General features: G+C 33.4%; 1 protein-coding gene across 7 annotated transcripts in view; it reads left to right on the top strand.

The window, feature by feature from the left end:
- LOC126892014 (zinc finger protein 235-like) overlaps positions 1–22,767 on the top strand; it is a 92,300-nt gene that overhangs the window by 30,209 nt on the left and 39,324 nt on the right. For 2 of the 7 annotated variants that reach the window (XM_050661430.1, XM_050661431.1), the window contains exons 1-2: positions 20,945–21,083; positions 21,372–21,609. The exons of 1 other annotated variant lie outside the window; for it this stretch is intronic. In XM_050661430.1, the coding sequence (XP_050517387.1) occupies positions 21,591–21,609 (19 nt within the window). In that variant the 5' untranslated portion in view covers positions 20,945–21,083; positions 21,372–21,590. Of the gene's footprint in view, positions 1–1,575; positions 7,720–16,994; positions 17,368–20,753; positions 21,084–21,371; positions 21,610–22,767 lie in introns of those variants that run through there. 4 more of the 7 variants (XM_050661427.1, XM_050661428.1, XM_050661433.1 and 1 more) reach the window with 3 other exon arrangements.

Below are 22,767 nucleotides of genomic sequence, written 5' to 3'. Positions count from 1 at the left end.
AAGTGTATTGGTCGCTGATCCAAATAAATGACAGCTATAGTCGAAAATGGGTCTGGTCATGTTGATAAAACATCAAAGCGATATTTGGGTCTGCTCCCCAATTTGTTTCACACAAAAATCTTAAAATACTTATTGAGTTTTCTGATTTTTTGACAATATGATGAATGTGATCTTTCCATGATTATTTCATTCATAGGAGATTCTGACCAATAGAAAGCTACAGAAATATTAAACTGATCATTTTTGATATTATCCCGTCGTCAAGTATATTACGTCAGATGTCCTTCGTTGCTACGAAAAAATACATTCAGTGACATTAATGACAATTAATGTTTTAAAAATTATAAGTGATGACTTTCAACCGTCAAATATTTATAACAACTGTGTGTTTAATTGTACTAATTTGTACTTACATAAATAAATTACAATAAAATTTTAGTTTTGAACAGTTTAATTCATGAAATAATCGCAACCAATTGCACTCGATCTCTAAAATTATTATCGAATTTTTGCCCTCGTGACATAATTTCACTCCCCTTCGGGTCGTGAAATTAAAACTGTCAAAATGTCACTCGGGAAAAATTCGATAATTTTAGAGCTCTTGTGCAATTACTACTGACAATTTCCTGTCTAAATACAGTCGGAAAAATGAAAGAATAGGGCTTTTCATCGATTGTCATTTGTTTCGAGCTTCTGTCATGTGTCACAATATATTAATATATCTACGTCATACGTCTTTGGTTTGTATCATTGGTATATACCAATACCGTACGACGTAGATATATTAATATTATCTGACACATGACAGAAGCTCGAAACAAATGACTGTGAATGAAAAGCCCTATACGCTCTGAGCTTCGCTGGTGTCGCTCCTAGCGGATTACTAATGCAACTTTCACCGGTAATTTTTAAATTTATTATTTAATTGTTATCGCTTAATATTTACAACGCAAAAAAGTAATTAAATTGTAATCGATTTTTTAAAGATCTTGCTAATCATTTTAACGTTCTATTAATGAAATATTAATTTCTTACTTCGGATACTTTCACAATTATCGTGTAGATGGCGCTTAGATTAATTTATAATTACATATTACGAAATATTAAAAAAACTTAAATTCAGTATTTTTTTTCTGATTCTGGCTTTGGTTTAGAACTAGAACCTTTAGCCACGTAATTGTATAACTTATTACTAAGTCAGGGGAGTAATGTGTAGTGTGTGTGTTGAGTAAGGAAAAATGAAAGAATACTCATGAACGAACATATAAAACACGCTGTATTTTCCTGTCACCGTGTCACACAAAAAATTGGCCAGCGCAAGTACATGTAATAATTTCTGTTACATGTACTTGCACTGGATAATTTTCTTTGTGACACGGTGACAGGAAAATACAGCGTGTTTTATATGTTCGTTCATGGGTATTCTTTCATTTTTCCGACTATATTATTTTCAAATTGTGCTTAATTTTGGCGTGGAGTGTATTTTTTCTTAGTTTGTTGCGTTGTCTTAATGCCCTATAGTCAGATATTTTTGCCATACCTGTATATTTATATTGTAGTTGGTTTGTATTCTAGGTTATCCCCAAGATGAAGACAAAACGGAAATCATGGAGAAACTCATTGAAAATTCATCTTGCACAGGAAATGACACGAGTCGACACGATGAAGGGAAACGATTAAATCAGACTATGGAACTTGCAACTGGACAAAGACGTTTTAAGTGCGAAGTTTGTTTTAAACAGTTTAGCCAAGCAACTAATTTGAAAGGACATTTGAGAGTGCACACTGGAGAAAAACCATACAAGTGCGAGATTTGTTTTAAGCAATTTAATTTAGCAGGTAATCTGAAAACACATTTGAGAGTGCACACTGGTGAAAAACCGCATAAGTGTGAAATTTGTTTTAAACAATTTAGTCAAGCTATTGCTCTAAAACAACATATGATAGTGCACACTGGGGAAAAACCTCATAAGTGTGAAATTTGTTTTAAGCAATTTAGTCAAGCTATTACTCTAAAACAACATATGAGATTGCACACTGGGGAAAAACCTTATAAGTGCGAGATTTGTTTTAAGCAATTTAATGAAACAGGTGATCTTAAGCAGCATTTGAGAATACATACTGGAGAAAAACCCCATAAGTGCGAGATTTGTTTTAAGCAATTTAGCAAAGCAAGTAGTTTGAAAACACATTTGAGAGTGCACACTGGAGAAAAACCTCATAAGTGTGAAATTTGTTTTAAGCAATTTAGTCAAGCGGGTAGTTTGAAAACTCATTTGAGTGTTCACACTGGAGAAAAACCTCATAAGTGTGAAATTTGTTTTAAGCAGTTTAGTAATGCAAGTCATTTGAAATACCATCTGAGAACACACACTGGAGAAAACTCTTACAAGTGCGAGATTTGTTTTAAGCAATTTAGCAAACCAAGTAATTTGAAAACACATTTGAGAGTGCACACTGGAGAAAAACCCTACAAGTGCGAGATTTGTTTTAAACAATTTCGTCGAACAGATCATTTGAAAAAACATTTGAGAGTGCACACTGGAGAATAACCTCATAAGTGAGAGATTTGTTTTAAGCAATTTAATCAAACAGGTGATCTTAAGTAGCATTTGAGAATACATACTGGAGAAAAACCCCATAAGTGCGAGATTTGTTTTAAGCAATTTAACAAAGCAAGTAGTTTGAAAACACATTTGAGAGTGCACACTGGAGAAAAACCTCATAAGTGTGAAATTTGTTTTAAGCAATTTAGTCAAGGAAGTCATTTGAAAACCCATTTGAAAGTACACACTGGAGAAAAAGCTTATAAGTGTGAGATTTGTTTTAAGCAATTCAGTGATGCAAATCAATTGAAACTACATTTGAGAGTGCAAACTGGAGAAAAACCTCATAAGTGTGAAATTTGTTTTAAGCAATTTAGTAATTCAAGTCATTTGAAAGGCCATTTGAGAGTGCACACTGGAGAAAAACCTCATAAATGTGAAATTTGTTTTAAACAATTTAGTCAAGCGGGTAATTTGAAAACTCATTTGAGTGTGCACACTGGAGAAGGACCTCATAAGTAGGGGTCGCCAAGTTCTTGAAAATTTCAAGATCTTGTCTTGATTTCAAGACAAGAAGTAATTTTAGATTTCAAGACAAGACAAGAAATTTTTATGTCAATACCAAGATTTCTTGTCAAAAAAACAAGAAATACAAGAAATCTTGAAATATCTTGACTAATATTGAAAATTCTAAAATGTGTTTATTTGTGAAAAAGATCACATATTTTAACATAACATATTTTAATGTATTGGACACTTTTTTTGCCAAAATCATTTACAAAAATGTAAAATAAAAATAATAAAATATACTTCAGCGTCGATGACACGGGGCGAGTTTGCCAGCTCTATGCTTGTGTCATCATTGCAGCTAATAAACTGGTTGCGAATAGTGTCTGCGTGTTTGTAGCTTTAGCAAAAATGTCAAACGAATTAGTTCGCGCGGGCGTAGTTATTTTGGCTCATGCAGTCAAGAATGCTTTAAAACAAAAACTTAAAGCAGAAAGAAAATGGGTAAAATCATGGATAAGAAAAGCGATAGATATTTATTTATTATTTATTGACGGACCGAAGTCCATTAGTACATGATACAATTAAAATGTCACACAAATTAGAAAAACAATTCAAAATAAGATCTAGTAGGTACAAAATTGGTAAATACATAACAAACAATAATAAAAAAATAAAATTACTTGCTCTCATTTAACAATTGAGAGCTAGTCCTATAATATAAAGTAATAAAATCTAAATTTCTAAAACATCCTGCAATTGACAAATACAACTTATCTTAGAACAAAGACAATAACAGTAATTGACAAATCAGTCTTGAAATTAGAACATGGGCCGGTTGTTCGAACGCTAATCAAAAATGATCATTATCAAATATTTAATTACTGTCAATGTCAACTTTGATTGGGTTGCTGAAAACATAATTATTGATTACAATTATGAAATTAGTTAATCAATTATGTTAATAATTGTTATGTTAATTGATTAACTAATCTCATAATTATAATAAATTATGTTTTCAGCAACCCAACCAAAGTTGGCATTGACAGTTGTGACAGTAATTAAATATTTGATAGTGATCATTGTTGATTAGCGTTCGAACAACAGGCCCTAAGTTAAATATAAATGTATTTGTGTGGAAAACGCAGTAAAGTCGTTCATAAAGAAATTAATATGCGGAGATAATGTGTTTGCTAATTTAATAGTTTTACAAAGATAGGAACTTGAACCATAGTTTGTACGGATAATGAATTCGTGGAAGGTGGTCACAGAACGGGTGGTTCTTGAAGGTACACGTAGACCAATTTTATTTAAGAGTAAGATACAGAATTTATGACCATGAGTTAAGTTATATAAGAAGCAAAGATCTTTATGTTGACGACGACTCTGTAATGAGTCAAGTCGAATAATTTGCAGTAAAGACTCATAACTTTGACCAGTGAGATGCATCTTATAAACATAATAACGTAAGAATTTACGATGAACTTGTTCGATTTTATTAATGTGACAATTATATTGAGGTGACCAAACACATGATGTAACGATCGATCCACAATTATTGGGATCAAATCAATCCGTGCAAAAAACTACATATGTCTTGTTTTAATCTGAAAGATAGCCGGAGTGTGACGTCACGGCCAACTGCGGCTATATTCAGTGTTGTTATGATCAGTTTCACTTTCCAAATAAAGAATAAAGATTGAAAACACATTGAAAAAATACCCATCTCAAGACCTTTTAATTCGTATAAAGTTAAAATTTTGCTTCCTCTGCTACTTTTTATGTTCAATTATAGTGTTTTTAAGTTGACGTACGTACACTGACAAGTATCTGTCAAAGTTGACGTAAGCTGGAAAGTATATCTGAATTAATAGACATGCACTGTATAGCTATCTCTGTCGTTCAGAGCCACCTATGGTGACAATAATTTTGGATCACACGTTATAATCTAAATATGGTCTAACCAAAGAACAATAAAGAAGTTTTAAAGAATGACCAGTCGTAAACTCATCTACATCTTTTAATAAAGCCAAGCATCTTTAATGACTTAGAAACCATGCTATTAATGTGTAGGTTGAAATTCAAGTTAGTGTCAAGAATAACACCCAGATCTATAACTGAGTCAACTAATTGTAACCTAGTGTCCCGTATATAGTAAGAATTATTCTCAAAGTTTCTTAGTCGAGTAAAAGTTATAGCATGGCATTTGTTTGCATTTAAGTCCATACCATTAAGTGAGCACCATTCCACAAGACCATTAAGATCTGATTGCAAATTGTAGTGATCCAAATCAGAGGCAATTATGTGAAATAATTTAAGGTTATCTGCAAATAGAAGAAATTGAGCAAAATTGAAACTTTTATTTATGTCATTTATAAATAAATTAAAAAGGATAGGTCCTAAGTGGGAGCCTTAAGGTACCCCCGATTTAACTATAATTTCATTAGAGAAATAATTCTTAATACGAACTATCTGCCTTATATCTAATAGATAATTTCGAATCCAACTAGGCAGAGGATCAGAGAAACCTAACTGTTCGATCTTATGTAACAATAACGTATGGTTGACCCTATCGAATGCCTTGGAAAAATCTGTATAAATCGCATCTACCTGTTGTTTGCTTTCCAATGCTTCATTTAAGAAGGAGGTATAATTTAACAAGTTCATTTCAGTTGATCTCCCCATAACAAAACCATACTGTTGTTCAATGATTACATTTTGTATATTAGGCTTAATTTTGTCACATATTAAACTCTCGAATAGTTTAGGTTTACTATTAAGGATACTAATAGGTGTGTAGCTTTCAACCCTGCTTCTATCGCCATTCTTGAATATCGGTGATATAAAACTAACTCTCCAAACCGGAGGGAATTCACTCGTTTTTAATGATTTTTGAAAAATAAAGAATAAGGGACGAGCAAGATTAAAACTACAGTATTTCAGTAACTTGGGTGGGATTCCATCAGGCCCTTGACCCTTATGTATGTTTAGCTGGGATAATTTGGTATATACCTCTGAAATAGATAAGTCACAACCAGTAATGTTGAAACTAGTGTTAGTCCTTGCACTATTTGAAATAGGACATTCGTCCTCACTATACACTGCAGCAAAGTACTGATATGGTGCTTCCTAAGGCTTATTGAGAGAATTGAAGGACGAAGATCCTTTTGCTTATAGAAGTAATGTTGAGAACAAATAGTTCAACATTTAATTAATTGATTTCAACTCGCTACTGTTTGGCTACTGAGCGGGTGTAAAGTTTTGTTTGTCATCAACACTCGTTGACTCGCTCATTCGCTAGCCTTTAAACTCGCCGACTATAGTTTGTTTTTAAACCAAGAGGAGTGATTCAAATTTACCGCGTTGTAATGCTTATTTGTCATTGGTTCAACCGCAGGCAAGTTTATTTCACCGTTATAAAATTTTGACACTAATGACATTTATCAAATTTTGACAGTATTGGCATTTCATCGGTTAATTAAGTTATATCGACGATTTTTTGTGTTTTCTGTGTTATTCCTTTCAATTTTTAGATATTTAGTCTGCTTTTATATAAAAAGCCGTTGTTTTTAGAAATCTTTAGCGAAGTATTAATATAATATAATATTTATGGATTACCGTTGAGGGCCGACATGATCAACCAAAAGAGAAGATGTATTTGGTTATTTTTCTAGTGACTTTCTTGCGTGTGAATCTGTCTTTTTAGTTTACTCCTCTTGGTTAAAAAATAAACCATAGTAGCTTGTAAACTAGCCCCGTATCATCGACGCTTTACCTAATCCAGTTGAAAATAAAATTGTAACTATATCTTATTTTAAATAACAAATTTAGCACATTTTTAAATCGGAACTAATAAGTCATGAATTAAGGCAGAGCAAGTGCACATAAATTTTGCGTTCGTCAGGAAACAAATGCAGATCGGGGACTCCCCGGGGTCGGGAGCCAGTGGCAGTGGAGGCCGTGTTAGCAACTAACGCAATAAAAAGGTCACCGGGAATTACCAGACCGAGTAATCAAGAAATTTAAAGATCTTGAAATTTCTTGAGTCAAGACAAGATATAAGATGTCAAGAAAAGGTCAAGACAAGATTTTTTTAAATTTCTTGATTTTTTTTCAAGACAAGACAAGAAGTTGTTATCAAGACAAGAATTTTTGTCTTATCGACCCCTTCTCATAAGTGTGAAATTTGTTTTAAGCAATTTAGTCAAACAGGTCATTTCAAGCAGCATTTGAGAATACATACTGGAGAAAAACCTCATAAGTGCGAGATTTGTTTTAAGCAATTAAGCAAAGCAAATAGTTTGAAAACACATTTGAGAGTGCACACCGGAGAAAAAGCCTACAAGTGCGAGATTTGTTTTATCCAATTTCGTCGAACAGATCATTTGAAAGAACATTTGAGAGTGCACACTGGAGAAGAACCTCATAAGTGCGAGATTTGTTTTAAGCAGTTTAGTAAAGCAGGTCAATTGAAAGGACATTTGAGAGTGCACACTGGTGAAAAACCGTACAAGTGCGAGATTTGTTTTAAACAATTTCGTCGAACAGATCATTTGAAAGAAAATTTGAGAGTGCACACTGGAAAAGAACCTCATAAGTGCGAGATTTGTTTTAAGCAGTTTAGTAAAGCAGGTCAATTGAAAGGACATTTGAGGGTGCACACTGGTGAAAAACCTTATTAAGTGTGAAATTTGTTTTAAGCAGTTCCGTACTACATGTAAGTTGAAAAGACATTTGAGAGTGCACACTGAAGAAAAGTTTTACAAAGTCTGTTTTAAACAGTTTAGTGGAGCAGCTGCTTTGAACATACATTTGATAGACCACACTGGGGAAAAACCATCATCATCATCATCATAAGTGGCTCGACAATCCGTTGTGGATTTGGCCTGCTCGAAAAGAAGTCACCACTCCTGTTGATTCCTGGCAACTTCCTTGCATCTTCTAACCCCTAGAATCTTTAGGTCTTCTTCTACATCATCAATATATCATCTATGACCATCCATTTTAGAGATAATTAGTGGTTTCCACACTTTTGGTCTACACTATATGTTATGGCAATCTAATATGATAAACTAGAACTTGTTAACTGAAAGGAATTCATAGAGCCAATCAGAAGCTGAAAGTGAACAGAGCTATGGCTCAAAATATGTTTTTGATGTCTGCAAAATGAAATATTGAAAAAACATGTTTATTATTTCGTGACAACAATGGAATTTCTGCCTATTTACTGTCAATAAATTATATAGAATTATCCATAATAATTGACAAATATTTAGTTGAAATATCATCATCATCATCTTGGTGCTACAGCCCTTAGAGAGCCTCGACCTTCTCAAGCTTTCTACGCCATTCTGTTCTGTCCCATTGCTTGCATTTTCCAGTTGCCGACTCCGATCTTCTCGGCATCCTGTGTTACCCCGTCCATCCACCTCAGGTTTGGTCTACCCCGTCTTCTCATTCCCACGGGTTGCGCTGTTAGAATCTTTTTTATCATGTTCGATTCAGGGGCCCGGGCTACATGTCCTGCCCACTGCAGGCGGTTTCGCTTAATTATAGTGATAATATATTTTCCACCAAACGTATGCTTGTAGATATTCTGCAGTTAAAAGTTATATCTACGCCTCCATATTCCGTTCTCACAGACCGCTCCGAATATCTTACGTAGCACCTTTCTTTCAAAAATCGATAGATCGGATTCATCTGTTTTAGTTAGCGTCCATGCCTCTGATCCATATGTGAGAACGGGGACTAGTTGAAATATATAACCTCCAAAATATATGTAATCGTATCATTATCATGATAATTTATAGAATTTTGAATTTTTATGTTTACTTAAAACATAATTTGTGTCCTTTAATACGCCTTAATTTGGTGTGCCCATCATTCCAAGTAATTATTGATTGTTATAATCAGTTTGTTACCCGGTCTTGAGCAATTGATTCTCTTCGTTTTCTTGTTTTCTTTTCATCATCATCATAAGTGACTCGACAATCCTTTGTGGATCTTAGCCTGTTCGCAAAGAAGTCGCCACTCCTATCGATTCCTGGCAACTTCCCTCCATCTTCTGACCCCTAGAATCTTTAAGTCTTCTTCAGTGGCGTAGCTGAAGATTTGGGGGCCTCCCCGCGACAATTTTTGTGGGGCCCCTTATTATAAACATAACGACAGCTAATAACAGTATAATTACTAAAATATGTGTAAGTGATAATATTTGGCCTTTCTTTAATAAGTTTTCATCGGTTAGTGTTAATAAGTTTTTTGGGAATAGACATGAAAGCCTATTATAAGTACATAATATATCTTAATCCGACAAACCTATTAGTAAGTTGTTGCATTATTATATCTAAATTTACATTGAAAACATTAACTTCAAACCTTTTTTTGGTACAAATTATTTTTATGTCATGCCGGTTTAATATTGTGTATTTATTATTTAGTTACGAACCACATAATGGTATACTTTATGCCGCGCGGGTATAAACAAATTATTGCAATAGGAAACAACAAAAATCAAACATTTCATTTAATCCAGTATTATTTTCTGCCATCCATTGTTGAAATTTAGCGTAGGTATTCCTTGTCGTACGTTTTTTTTGGATTTTTTCGGTAACCGGTTCTCAGTTTTTTTTTGCCTTTTTTAACTATTTCTTCAGAAATATCTAATTTCTCTTGCATTCTAACTTTTTTGACAATGTCACATAGGAAAACTGTGTTTACGTTAATAACAAATTGCTAACCAACATCACTTTACTAGCAACGGTACTAAATACCTGCTGTGATACAATATTACTTCTAACTAATATAAAATAAAATTAAAATTTTAATTGATGCAATGAACCGGTATGACAAAGTTTTGTATGCACCACGTGCATTATTAGATGTTTATAGCCTCGAGCGACATAATTATAAACTCACGGGCCAGAGGCCCTCGAGTGTATAAGCTTGTCGCCCTTAAGGTATAAACATCTATTTAATGCCCTTGATACATAAATATCTATTTCGTCCCAGCTGAGCTCATCGTAAAATTTTTTATACATTTTATCCGTTTATTTTTAAATTTCGGTATAATACCCCACTGGTGAAGGGAGACCGTAAACTCTGTCGTTTCAGATTGCAAAGTTTTGATGTTAGATTAATAAAGTTAACTATTTTAGATTTAACAGTAATGTTAACGACAAATTCACAATTATCCATATGCTCTAATAATGCTTTAGCTTCTAATTTTTGATCGTGTAGACCCAGCATAAGCAGAGCTAGAGTAATGAAAAGTAGATTCTTATTCGACAAATTCCAAATCGAATATTTCAACGTAAATAACCAAAAAATGAAGCACTTTTCGGTGAAAACTCATCACAACTTTTTTAAAGTGTTTAAAAAAGCTTGATTTTTTTCTTAGTTTCTAGTATAAAAATAAATAAAACAAGTTAAGCTCAAAATAATGTTGGTTCTTTTTTTGGCAAAAATGAAATATTGAAAATCTTGAGAAAATACCCCTTACTACATATGCATTATACAGGGTGATTCATTAAGAATGTCCAATCTCAGAGTTGTAGATTCTAGACCTCAAAATATTAAGATTTAACCCAAATCACTTAAATAAAATATGGCTGGTTACTGAGTTACAGGGTGTTTTATTTAAAAATGTATTAATTACTTTTACCCAGTACTTTAAAACTATTTCACGTATCCTTATCATACTTGGCATAAAGTGTAGGTACTGTACACCCTACGAAACTGTGGTACACAAACGTTTCTACATACTACCAGAGGCGTACGACAGGGGATAATGAATGGATGACCCTTCCCAAATACTACGCCACTGGCAGAATTGCTGTTTTTGCGCAATATTTGGATTCTTCAACACTTTATGTGTAAGTAATGTACTCTTCATTAGTAACGATATAGTCATTATTTTTCGAGATATTTGAAGTTGAAAATGAAACGGCACAGCAATTTTGTGCTATGCATTGTGCCCATTCACTTTTAACTTCAAATATCTCGAAAACTAATGACTTTATCGTTACGAATAAAGAGTACATCATTTACATAGGAAGTATTGGAGAATCGAAAAATTGTGCTAAATTAGTAATTCCGCCAGTGGCGTAGAATGTGGGAAGGTTCAACCATTCAATGTTCCCTGTTGTACGCCTCTGGTAGTAGTCAAAAACGTTTATTTAACATAATGTTGCATTGTGTACACTACCTACAAATAGTTAATATTTCGCCCAAATCACTTAAATAAAATGTGGCTCCTTATTGAGTTGCAGGATATTTGATTTAACAATTTAAAAATTACCTATTTGTACCCAGTACTTTAAAAGTATTTGACATATCATTATAATACTTGCCAATAAGAGTAGGCACTGTGTATCCTGCTAAATTATGTTAAATAAACGTTTCTCGCTACTACCAGCGCACGACAGGGGAAAATTAACGGTTGACCCTTTCCAAAACCTACGCCACTGATGGAATTGCTATTTTAGCATAATTTTTAGATTCTCCAATACTTTCTATGTAGATAATATACTCTTCATTCGTAACGATAGCATCCTTAGTTTTCGAGATATTTGAAGTTAAAAATGAACGGGCTCAACACATTAAACCAAAATAGCTATGCCGTTTCATTTTCAATCGCTACTAATGAGGAGTATATTATTTACATAGAAAGTAATGGAGAATCTAAATATTTCACTAAAATAGCAATTCCGCCAGTGGAGTAGAATTTGGGAAGGGTCAACCATTCACTATCCCCTGTCGTACGCCTCTGGTAGTCGGCAGAAACGTTTGTTTATCATAATTTCGTATGGTGTCCAGTACCTATATTTTCTGCCAAGTATGATAAGGATACGCGAAATAGTTTTAAAGTAATGGGTGAAAATAGTTATTAAATGTGTAAATAAAACACCCTGTAACTCAGTAACGAGCCACATTTTATTTAAGTGATTTGGGTTAAATCTTAATATTTTGAGGTCTAGAATCTATAACTCTGAGATTGGACATTCTTAATGAATCACCCTGTATATAATATGATCTGTAAGTTACACCAGTTCCAAGTGCTTATATTTCAAAACATTGCAATTAAAATAAAACAATATTTTTTGAAATTAAAAAAAAAAAATTTCAAAATAACTTAAAAATAATTAGTAGTGATACCAAAATTCTTAAAGAGTAAAAAAATGTAGGTAGGTTTTGCTTTTCTGAATATTTTAGATTTTCGTTTTTTTGGAATATAAAAACTGTTTAAGATATGACTTCAAAGGGCCTAGCCGGATAAGATGGTGAAAAGTGCCCCCAGCTCGATTTAAATTCCATATAGGCCAATTTTTAGCACATATAGAGGAACTCACTTTCTGAAATTTTTAGCCCCCTAGGTGGTCACGTGACCCCCCTAGAGCCTAATTAGGCTTTTTATGTTTTTATTTTTTATCTCAGGCGTATCAAGAGCTAGCCAAAAACTTTATTAAAAAAAGTTGTAAGTTCCAAAAAGATCTATAAGAAAAATTTTTTTTTTTAATTTTTTGGCGGGAAATTCGAATTTTTAGAACAATTTTAAACTTTTAAATGACTCTGAAAAAAAAACTAAGACACTCGTTTTTACGAAAATTAATTATAATGTGTATTTTTGCACAATCTTTCACCCTGAATTTTTTCAGACTTTTAAAATTGGTGAAACGTACCTTTAAAAATAAAAAACCGCATTTTTTCAGTTTATTTTTCGTATTTTGAAACAATTTTATACATATTTTTCAAAAAAGGTAACACTGTCACTAGAATAGGTAAAAAACTGAAAAATAATTGGGGTTTGCTTACTAAAAATTTTTTGTAAAGCCATCCATTTTCAAAATACAGGGCGTTGAAGAAAACAAAATTTTACACATTTTTTACGATTTTGCTGAAACTACTGGCAACATTGTAATAAAACTTGGCGGGATTTAAGAGCTGGTTATTGTGCATATTTTGACATACAATTAATGATTTGATATTCATCATTGGCTCGCATAGGGGTAATGGTCTGAACTTTTTAAAGAATAAAGATAGTACGCCACTGACATATTTCAAATTAACAATCGTTTTTCAATTTCTCGTTCAATTTGTGACAAAAAATGTATCTTCTTATTTTTTCATACGACGCGCCATTTTTATTCAAAAAATAAAAGATCTTAACCCTTACAAAGTATTCGAACTTCTAGTAGTTTCTACATCTACATACATAATAAACTAATACATCCATTATCAAAATTAATTCGAATACTTTGGAAGCGTTAAGATATTTTATTTTTTGCAGCAAAACAGCGCGTCGTATGAAAAAATGAGAAGATAGATTTTTATTGCAAATTGAATGAGGAATTCAAAAATGATTGTTAATTTGAAATATGTCAGTGGCGTACTATCTTTTTTTCTTTGAAAAGTTCAGACCATTACCCCTATGCGCGCCAATGATGAATATTAAATCCTTAGTTGTATGTCAAAACATGCACAATAACTACCTCTTAAAACCCGCCAAGTTTTATTACAATGTTGCCAGTCGTTTCGGCAAAATCGTAAAAAATATGTAAAATTTCGTTTTCTTCAACGCCCTGTATCTTGAAAATGGATGTCGTTACAAAAAATTTTTATGAAGCAAATCCCAATTATTTTTCAGTTTTTTACCTATTCTAGTGACGGTGTTAAGTTTTTTGAAAAATATGTATAAAATTGTATCAAAAAAACGAAAAAAAAACCGAAAAAATGCGGTTTTTTATTTTTAAAGGTACGTTTCACCAACTTTAAAAATCTGAAAAAATTCAGGGTGAAAGATTGTACAAAAATACACATTATAATTAATTTTCGTAAAAACGAGTGTCTTAGTTTTTTTTTCAGATTTATTTAAAAGTTTAAAATTGTTCTAAAAATTCGAATTTCCCGCCAAAAAAAATAAAAAAAAAAATTTTCATATAGATCTTTTTAAAACTTACAACTTTTTTAAATAAAGTTTTTGGCTAGCTCTTAATGCGGCTGAGATAAAAAATAAAAACATAAAAAGCCTAATTAGGCTCTAGGGGGGTCACGTGATCACCTAGGGGGCTAAAAATTTCAGAAAGTGAGTTCCTCTATATGTGCTAAAAAGTGGCCTATATGGAATTTAGATTGGGTTGGGGGCACTTTTCACCATCTTACCCGGCTAGGCCCTTTGCATACACTCATGATTAGTGACTTGTTTAAGCCCTTTCTACTACAGCCATTTCATAAATAAGCACTTTATACTAATAAAACTTACACAGCCTATAAAAAATACATAAGTAAAGTAGCTTGTGAAGCGGTAACGATTAATTTCATTTGGGATGCCAATTAGTAGGTTATTTTCACCAGTTTTTTTACCCAAAAAAAATGATCAACTTTATTTTGAGCGTATTTTGCTTACTTTTTATGCTAGAAACTTAAAAAAAACAGAAATAAAGCTATTTTAAACACTTTAAAAAAGGTATGATGAGCTTTCCCTGAAATTTTTTTGGTTTTTTGACGAATAAGAACCCACTTTTCATTAGCTACAACTCTGCTTCTACTGGGTCTACAGACTTCACACGTACACCATTTTTTCACTCTTTTATAAGCTATACTTTTACTAACAATACTTTTTTCGATAAAATACTTACTTTTTGAGTTATTTGCGAAAACCGTCTAAAAACGTATTATTTTTTTGTTGAAAAATGAATATATTCACTCGCCAATAATTCGAAAAGTATTGACTTGGTAAAAAACAATATTGAACATAAGTTGCTTAGAATTAGTCAGTTTATTCACTTCTGGACGTATTTTGACCGTATATTTTTAACTCCTGAGAAGGGGTGGACTCGCCCCCCACGGTAAAGGCACACATCGGCACAATATCACTTTTTTCTTTGACATGTTAGCTATGTGTATGCCAAATTTCATGTCCATCCAAGGACTTTAAAATACAAAGGTTCTAAATCCGGAGGTTTTGCAATATTTTACCGTGAGTGAATGGACTATAAGGCCCATCGGTGGGTAGAAATTGAAAACAAAAACCTATTTCTTGAACCATACCAAAATAATTAACAGCTTCGAAACAAAATTTGCTTGTAAAATTGATTACAAAATTGAGGGAACAATTTGAACATGGAATATAAAATGCCGTTTGAGATAACTGCCTAATTTTGGCTTCAAGTCGGTTGTATTTTCCTGGCATATTTGATAGAACACAAAACAAAAACTGAGTTTAATTGGAGATCATAAATTAACCATTATCTTTTTTCTTTGTCTTTGTTAGCCCTATTTGATTTATTTAGCATTTTACATTTTTGTTAATCACTGCACAGACACCTTTATCTAGGTTTTATATAATTAGAAATTTTCGTTTTTTAGTATTAGAAGTAACCGGTTTAGTAGGATTCTCTCTTGTAAACGGGGAAGGAGAGAAATATGTATTTTTAACAAAGCGGGGAGATGTAATATAATTAGGATTAGGACACTCTGTAAAAAACATATTTTAAGTATTAATTCTAATAAGATGTTATTAAGGCATTGAACATATATAGAAACAATATCAGTTTATAGTTTTGGATCACATGTTTTAATATGCGTGAACTTGACATATGGATATTTGTTATTATTTAGATTAATATAAATACGCTGAGGAATGAGTATTGAAAGATAGAGATATAGTAGTAACTATGTTGGTCGAAGTATTATGAATCATTGTTATTATTGTTTACAAGTCCTGTCTGTTACTCCGTTAAATAAAAGTATAATGTTAGCAGATTATTTCGTATTTATCCTATTATTAATTAATTTGGACCAGAAGGCATTTAACAACACTTATTTATGACATCGGGCCCCATCAAGTGCGCGGGCCCTAGGCGGCCGCCTAGTCCGCCTAATGGTTAATCTGGCGCTGATTATTGTTACATTCTATAATAAAAAGTGATCGACATTAAGTCGATGTCTTAAGGCCGCGTCTCACCATCAAATAATTGGATCAAACAGTTTGAGCAAACTCCGGAAGTACGTCAAAGTGACGTCACAATTGCAGTTTTTTTTGAAATTCTAAAAATCTGTGCTCTCACTATCAGTCTAGTTTGATCAAATTTTCTGTATTGAGTTGTCTAACTTGTTTGTACTTTATTTAAAATTAAAATTTTTCATTATTATCCACATGGAACACTCAGGATGTGACGTCACTAACTGTCACTTTCAGTGTGCTCAAACCAGTTTGATCAAATTATTTGATGGTGAGACGCGGCCTTTAAGATTTAAAGATCACATGTGAATGTATTTCATCCTTGCTCGAAAATTGCACAAGGTAAGTACTTGTGTTCAGGCGAGAGGTGACGAACCAACTGATTAGCATATGAAATTTGTGAAAATCCCTAGACGGGAGCTTCAATTTCCCCTAGAAATCCCTAACTCAATTCACAAGCACAAAACATTTAATTGTTTACTATTCCGTGTATGATATAACAAAAAAAGAAGAACTTGTCAATTTCAATAAAAAAATGAATGTGTGTGTACTTTGTTCTCACGTAAGAAGATATTCTTCTATTATATAATAGGTAATTTAAACGAAGTAAATATACTTAAAAGGTTATTTGTATTTTATTTAAAAATCAAACTAACTTTCTTATCTACCACTTTCAAAAAATTTTTATTAAAACAACCAAAAATAAAAAAAATATGAATCGCCCAGGAATTGAACCCGCAACCTTCCGATCTCAGTGCTAACGCATTTCCCACTACTCCAGCGAGGCCCTAGAAATAGACATGTAAGTTTCGGATATAATTACACAACACGGCGACATTTAGTGTAAAAATGTTATGCTTACATAATATTTTATTATTTTACCACAGAGAAACACAAATCCAAAAACACAAGAATTATAATAAATAATACATTTCCTAAAACCACTAATATATTCTTTTAATGACTTATTTGCACGGTTACAGATACATACATACCTATCTTGAAAGATTAGCAATGAACTACATACTGTCAGTGTGCGCAGGCGCACGGATCATGTACAATTCTACCCTCAATCGATTCGCCGCTAAAGAAGAATATCTTCAAAAAGAAGAAATTGTCAATTCGCAAAATTAAATTCCAACAGAGGGCGCTCAAAATTTCAAAGATGTACGACAACTCTAGGAAAACAATTCATTTTGACCTTTGAATTCACAGTTCTAAAACGTTAAATTAAAATCATTTACAGGAGTGTTTTGCCAAAGTAACCACTAAGTTTTGCAACTATCTTATAAGTTAAAGACGACTAAAAATTATGTTTAATCTGTATGCATTCATTAAAATTTGATGCTAACTACTGATTTGTTTTTACCTTTATTTCATAAAAAATCTGGCCCCCCGATAAACACACAGCGTTCTAAAAATTATTAGTCTATCTTAGGATTTCTAATTTTGTTTTTAATTTAATTAATAGGTACACTACAGTTTATTTTACACCAACAGATAACAATTTTTAATTAAATAAAAACTGGAAACTTGGAAACTAAGTAGGTGAATTTATTTTATAATAATTGTGTTCTGGAAATTACGAAGTGGTCGGTATATTTTGCATAACAATGTACATTCTATGTACGGAATATATACTACAATTTATTTATTTATTTAATTTTGCAGTCGCTTAAACATTAAAAAATACTGCGTTTAATACAAATGATACAAACGTTAAATTACCAAAATGTGTGATTTGGCATTGGTTAATTTAAGTCATTACGTAGGGTATAATAGGAATGAATACTGAGGAACACTGCAATAGTTTTTTTAAGTCGAAATTATTGTTAATTACAACATAAACTGACCGCAAATATGTACACAAATTAATGGCAAAGTCAGACAGAGATTTTTGCAATCTTGCAGTGTGCAAGAGAAAACAACCTGAGGGCATTCGAACTGCAGCGGGTTAACATATGCACAGATAGCCAAGCAGCCATTGGGGCTCTTATAAGCCCTAAGGTGAACTCTAGGCTGGTGTGGGAATGTCGACAAGAACTTGATAGACTGGCACAACATAACAGTGTTATACTGGTATGGGTTCCAGGTCATCGGGGCATATACGGCAATGAAAGAGCTGATGCACTTGCCAAGAGAGCATCAGCTACAAAATACCTGGGTCCAGAGCCGGCCGTGGGAGTGCCAAAAAGCACCGTCCGCGAACGAAAAAAAGCCTGGATCCGAAGCCAACACAACTCACACTGGGAGAGTGTACCCGGTCAAACACATGGCAAGATGTATATCGGACGGACATGTGCTAGTAGAGCTGAGTTACTGCTGAAAACAAGCAGGAATCAGCTCAGAGTCATAACAGGTTTCCTCACTGGACATGCGCCAGTTAAGGGTCACCTGCATACAATGGGGCTGTTTCATGGAGACTTGAGCTGCAGACTCTGTAACAGAGAACCTGAAACAGTCAACCATATTTTGCATTGACTGTGAGGCATTGGATCGGAGGCGGCAAACACTTTTCGGAGACATCGAAATGACTCCAAAATTATATGGCACCCACCCACTAGACCTGTACAAGCTGGTACAGGGTTCCAGAATTCTGGAATGGGTTTCATAAACAATGGAAGATGTACAATAAGCCAAGTGGCTGCAGTACAACCGGTTCACAACAGACGGCTTCCAGGAAAAAAAAAAAAAAAAGTCAATTTCCTTGAGTTGATGCTTTTCAAATTCGCCACCAGGTGTCACCCACTTTGCGGTTCCTATTTAAAAGTCAACAAAGTTAAAGAAAACTGTATTGGTAAATTTGAATTCTACATGTTTAATCACTGCATAGTAGGTGGCGCTAGCAATAAATATAAAAATTATGTCACACTTTAAAAATCCCTAGATTTCAAAGATAAATCGCGAAAAATCCCTTTCTTCACTGAAGCTTTAAAAATCCCTAGATTCGGGGAAAATCCCTAGACATGGCAAGCCCGCCTCGCTTTCGGCCATTCATATCAGGGTTGCCAGATGAAGTGATAGATGAATTCATTCATGTCCGTCCGTGTCACAATAATTTTGACTCAAAATAGGGCTTTTCATTCACAGTCATTTGTTTCGAGCTGCTGTCATATGTCGTATACTCCGTGTGTATTAGAGAGATATTGCTGAGTCTTTTTTGCACTTGCTGTATTACAGCACGCGTTATTTTGACAGTAGAGCATGCGCAGATGTGATATCTAGCTTACGCTGCGTTATTGGAAATACGGCCTGCCGTTATTAGGGGAGTCGTTACGCTGTGCGGTATTCGTTGCGCTATTTTGTTTTCAGGTTATGTTTGTTGTTTACCTTTCATTTAAACCAAATTTATTCGTAATAATTTGCTAAAATGGGTACCTCAGACAGTAGCAAAGTAGATTTACGTCTGATGACGATTTGTGTTTATTAAAACAAGTTTTATGTCAAAATCCATTGACTTCTCCAGAAAATTTTACGTTAGATCAGGAAAACATGAAGAGGATCAAGGATTCAAGGATCATTTGTTTCTCTTGCTCGATATTTGGAAGAAAATACAAACCTTTCTTCCATCTAAATTAAATTCTGGATTTTGAGTACAAATTAGATAAACAACAACTAATCTTAATCGAGCCGTAAAATACCGCAACCAAAATGTTAAAATATCTGCATTTATGAAACGTCTGAGAAATGTCAATTCTGTCAACATAGCGCGGTGTAAATAGCGCAACGTAGGCTGTGTTAAATTGGCAATATCTCTCTATTAATATTATACACAGATTATACAACACATGACAGAAGCTCGAAACAAAACAATCGATGAAAAGCCCTATTATAATAGGTTTGTTCTAGCATCAGTTTCAAACGGTTTGAAACCATCACCGAATAGCGGACCAGCGTGAGGAGAGGGGATAGCACTGGTGACTGTATTATGTTCTCTCACTGACCAACTGTTTGCTGATGGTTTCTGACTAGTTTGACTGTTTGCTAGAACAAACCTAATATCAACCACTTTTTTGGAGTCGCAATTAATTTAGATAGTCGCTATTTTGTGACGTCATTTCGTTAGTTCAACTAAAATCCACAAGGCTCTTCTTCTTCTTTAAGTGCCATCTCCGCGGCGGAGGTCGGCAATCATCATAGCGAGCCACAAGGCTCGCACAGTCGCATTTCAACGTCACCATATAGGGCTTTTCATCGATTGTCATTTGTTTCGAGCTTCTGTCATATGTTGTATAATCTGTGTATAATATTAATATACACGGATTATACGACATATGACAGAAGCTCGAAACAAATGACTGTGAATGAAAGCCCTATTGATTGCGACTTGTTTTGAGTAGAAATTTGAATTAGAATCAGGGCCCGGGCCTTAATCGACCCATTTTAACCTCAGGAATCTAAGGTTAAGCTATGATCCATTCTTTACCAAACACCCTGTATATTATGACATGTGCCAACCGTCGGCCATATTATATCCAAAGATATTATTCACGGTAGATTAGGCTAGTCATGTAATATGCCACTCAATGCATCGAGGTGTAACGCCGACATAGGATTGAGTGGTCTAGCCATCTTTGTCGGTCACATGCGCGGGGTCGCTTGGTTAAAAGAGATAGATAGACCACCGATCGACTGTTTCCGCGTTACGCTTTTTTGGTGAGTATGTCATGTCTACGCTTAACATGTCTCTAATTATATCACATGTGCAGCGAGACCAAAAAGAAGAAGAACTATCTGTCAAAATTAGTCTGTCAGCTTTGTGACAGAAATGAGGTACAAAAAAAGAAAAAATTGAAAAATAAATACTGTGCTTTGTTTACTTTTTACTTACCTCAAGCCTCAAAGTCTAATAAAATTTAACATGGAAGTAAAACAAGAAATTAGTGAAGAGAAGTGTAAAATAGAAATTGAATATAATAACTTAGATGATGCCCTTTTGGGTGGCTTTCAATATGAAATAAAGGAGGAATCTAATAGGCAAAGTTCACATGACACATACTATTATTTAGACTTAAAGGAATCTCTCACAAAAACTGAAGTAGAACAATATGAAGAAAACCAAAAAACTGAAGGTTAGTACACATATATTTAGAATAGAATAGAATAATTTTTATTTGCATAAAATTTTTACATATTTGAGCAAATAACTTCAAGTAAAAGTAAGAGTAAAAAAGAGATTGTATAAATCTAAAGTACATAGAACAATTATTATCATAATTAAAATTAAAAATTAGACATGACATGTTACAAAAACAAAACAACTAATACTCCAGGTATTTCACCACAGTATATGGTTTACAATGACCAGATATTTAAATAACTCTCTTTTAAATCTTCCAAATTGAATCTCTTGTTTTAAGGCCGATGGTAACTTGTTGTGGAATTTGATACAGGCATATTCGCGGTGTACAAGTACTTGGAGAGGATACGAGAAACGATCGTGCGCGAATAGCAGAGAAATATTGCAACTTTCTTAAATAATTCATATTATCAATTGAAGTTGTCAAATTGACGTATATTTCATACCTATTCTCATTGAAGAAGGAAAATTATATATTGCTCCACAATATTGATATGATATGCAATTATTATATAAAGGTAAATTTAATTAATTGTATTTTGCTTGCAGTACTGCATTTTAATAACTAATTTTATTTACTACATACAATTGTTTAGGTTTTAATAACATAACCTGAATCTTATTTTGTCTTCTTATTATTTTTTTGGACTATGGCCTTGACAATTATCCAGCAACCAGGACCATATGATTGGCCAATATAATTAAAAGTGCGAATAAAGTTGCAGAGCGTAGAAACCAGGTGTCGCTTTTCTGAACTTGCACGGTCCCAATAGTGGACTCCGCTCTGTTAGAGTAAGCCTGTGTCTAGGGATATTTAGGTTTAGAGCTCTTGTCTGATGGGTATGATTGGGGAAGTAATGGTTAAATAATGAAGGGTTCTTAAAAGTAACTACATCCCACTGTAGATATTGGTCAATGTAGATACCCAGGAATTTGACAGAGTTGGATGTTTCTATGTGGTCTGATTGAATATTTACCACATTTGTGATCGGACCTCGAGACTGAATGGTTCTAAAATAAACGAAGACAGTCTGTAACGTATCAAAACGCTGTAGACCAGGAGAGATATAGCTTTGAAGTTACTTAGTTATGAAAGTGTTCGGAAACTAGATTAGCTGGATTTTCAAGAGACTAAACAGTAGGGCTCAGGGGAGGATTAGGCCAATTATTAGGCCAATTTGCATGCCCTAGTAAGACGGTACCTAATGAAATACTGGGATGATAAAAAGAAAATAAATGAATATAAGGAGTAATGAAAAGAAAGGGAACTACTGACCAAGAAGATATTCAGAAGTAGTGTTGAGCGCCAGGGAAGGATTTTATAAATTCTTCTCCACGTGACCTATATTGCTGTACCTAACTAATACTATTCAAATGGTACTATTAAAATGGTAGGATAATAAAACATATAAGTATGTACAACCACATTTAATAAAAAAAACCTATATACCCTATATACAATTTTTACACTAGCTAATTATCCGACGTACTAGGCTAGTACACTGCTGTCGATAATGCAGGTTTTACAGTAGAAAAAAAAATGTAATGAATTTAGTATGAATAGGTATGTACCTTAACCACTTATTATTAATGAGGGTTACAATATTGGTTGACAATACCGTATCTAATCGGAAGTGACAACACCCGACAACTGGAATAACTATTATTAAATAGGA

The sequence above is a fragment of the Diabrotica virgifera genome, chromosome 9 (genome assembly GCF_917563875.1).
Source record: "Diabrotica virgifera virgifera chromosome 9, PGI_DIABVI_V3a".
Classification (NCBI taxonomy): domain Eukaryota; kingdom Metazoa; phylum Arthropoda; class Insecta; order Coleoptera; family Chrysomelidae; genus Diabrotica; species Diabrotica virgifera.
This window is presented reverse-complemented; position numbering and strand designations above follow the sequence as displayed.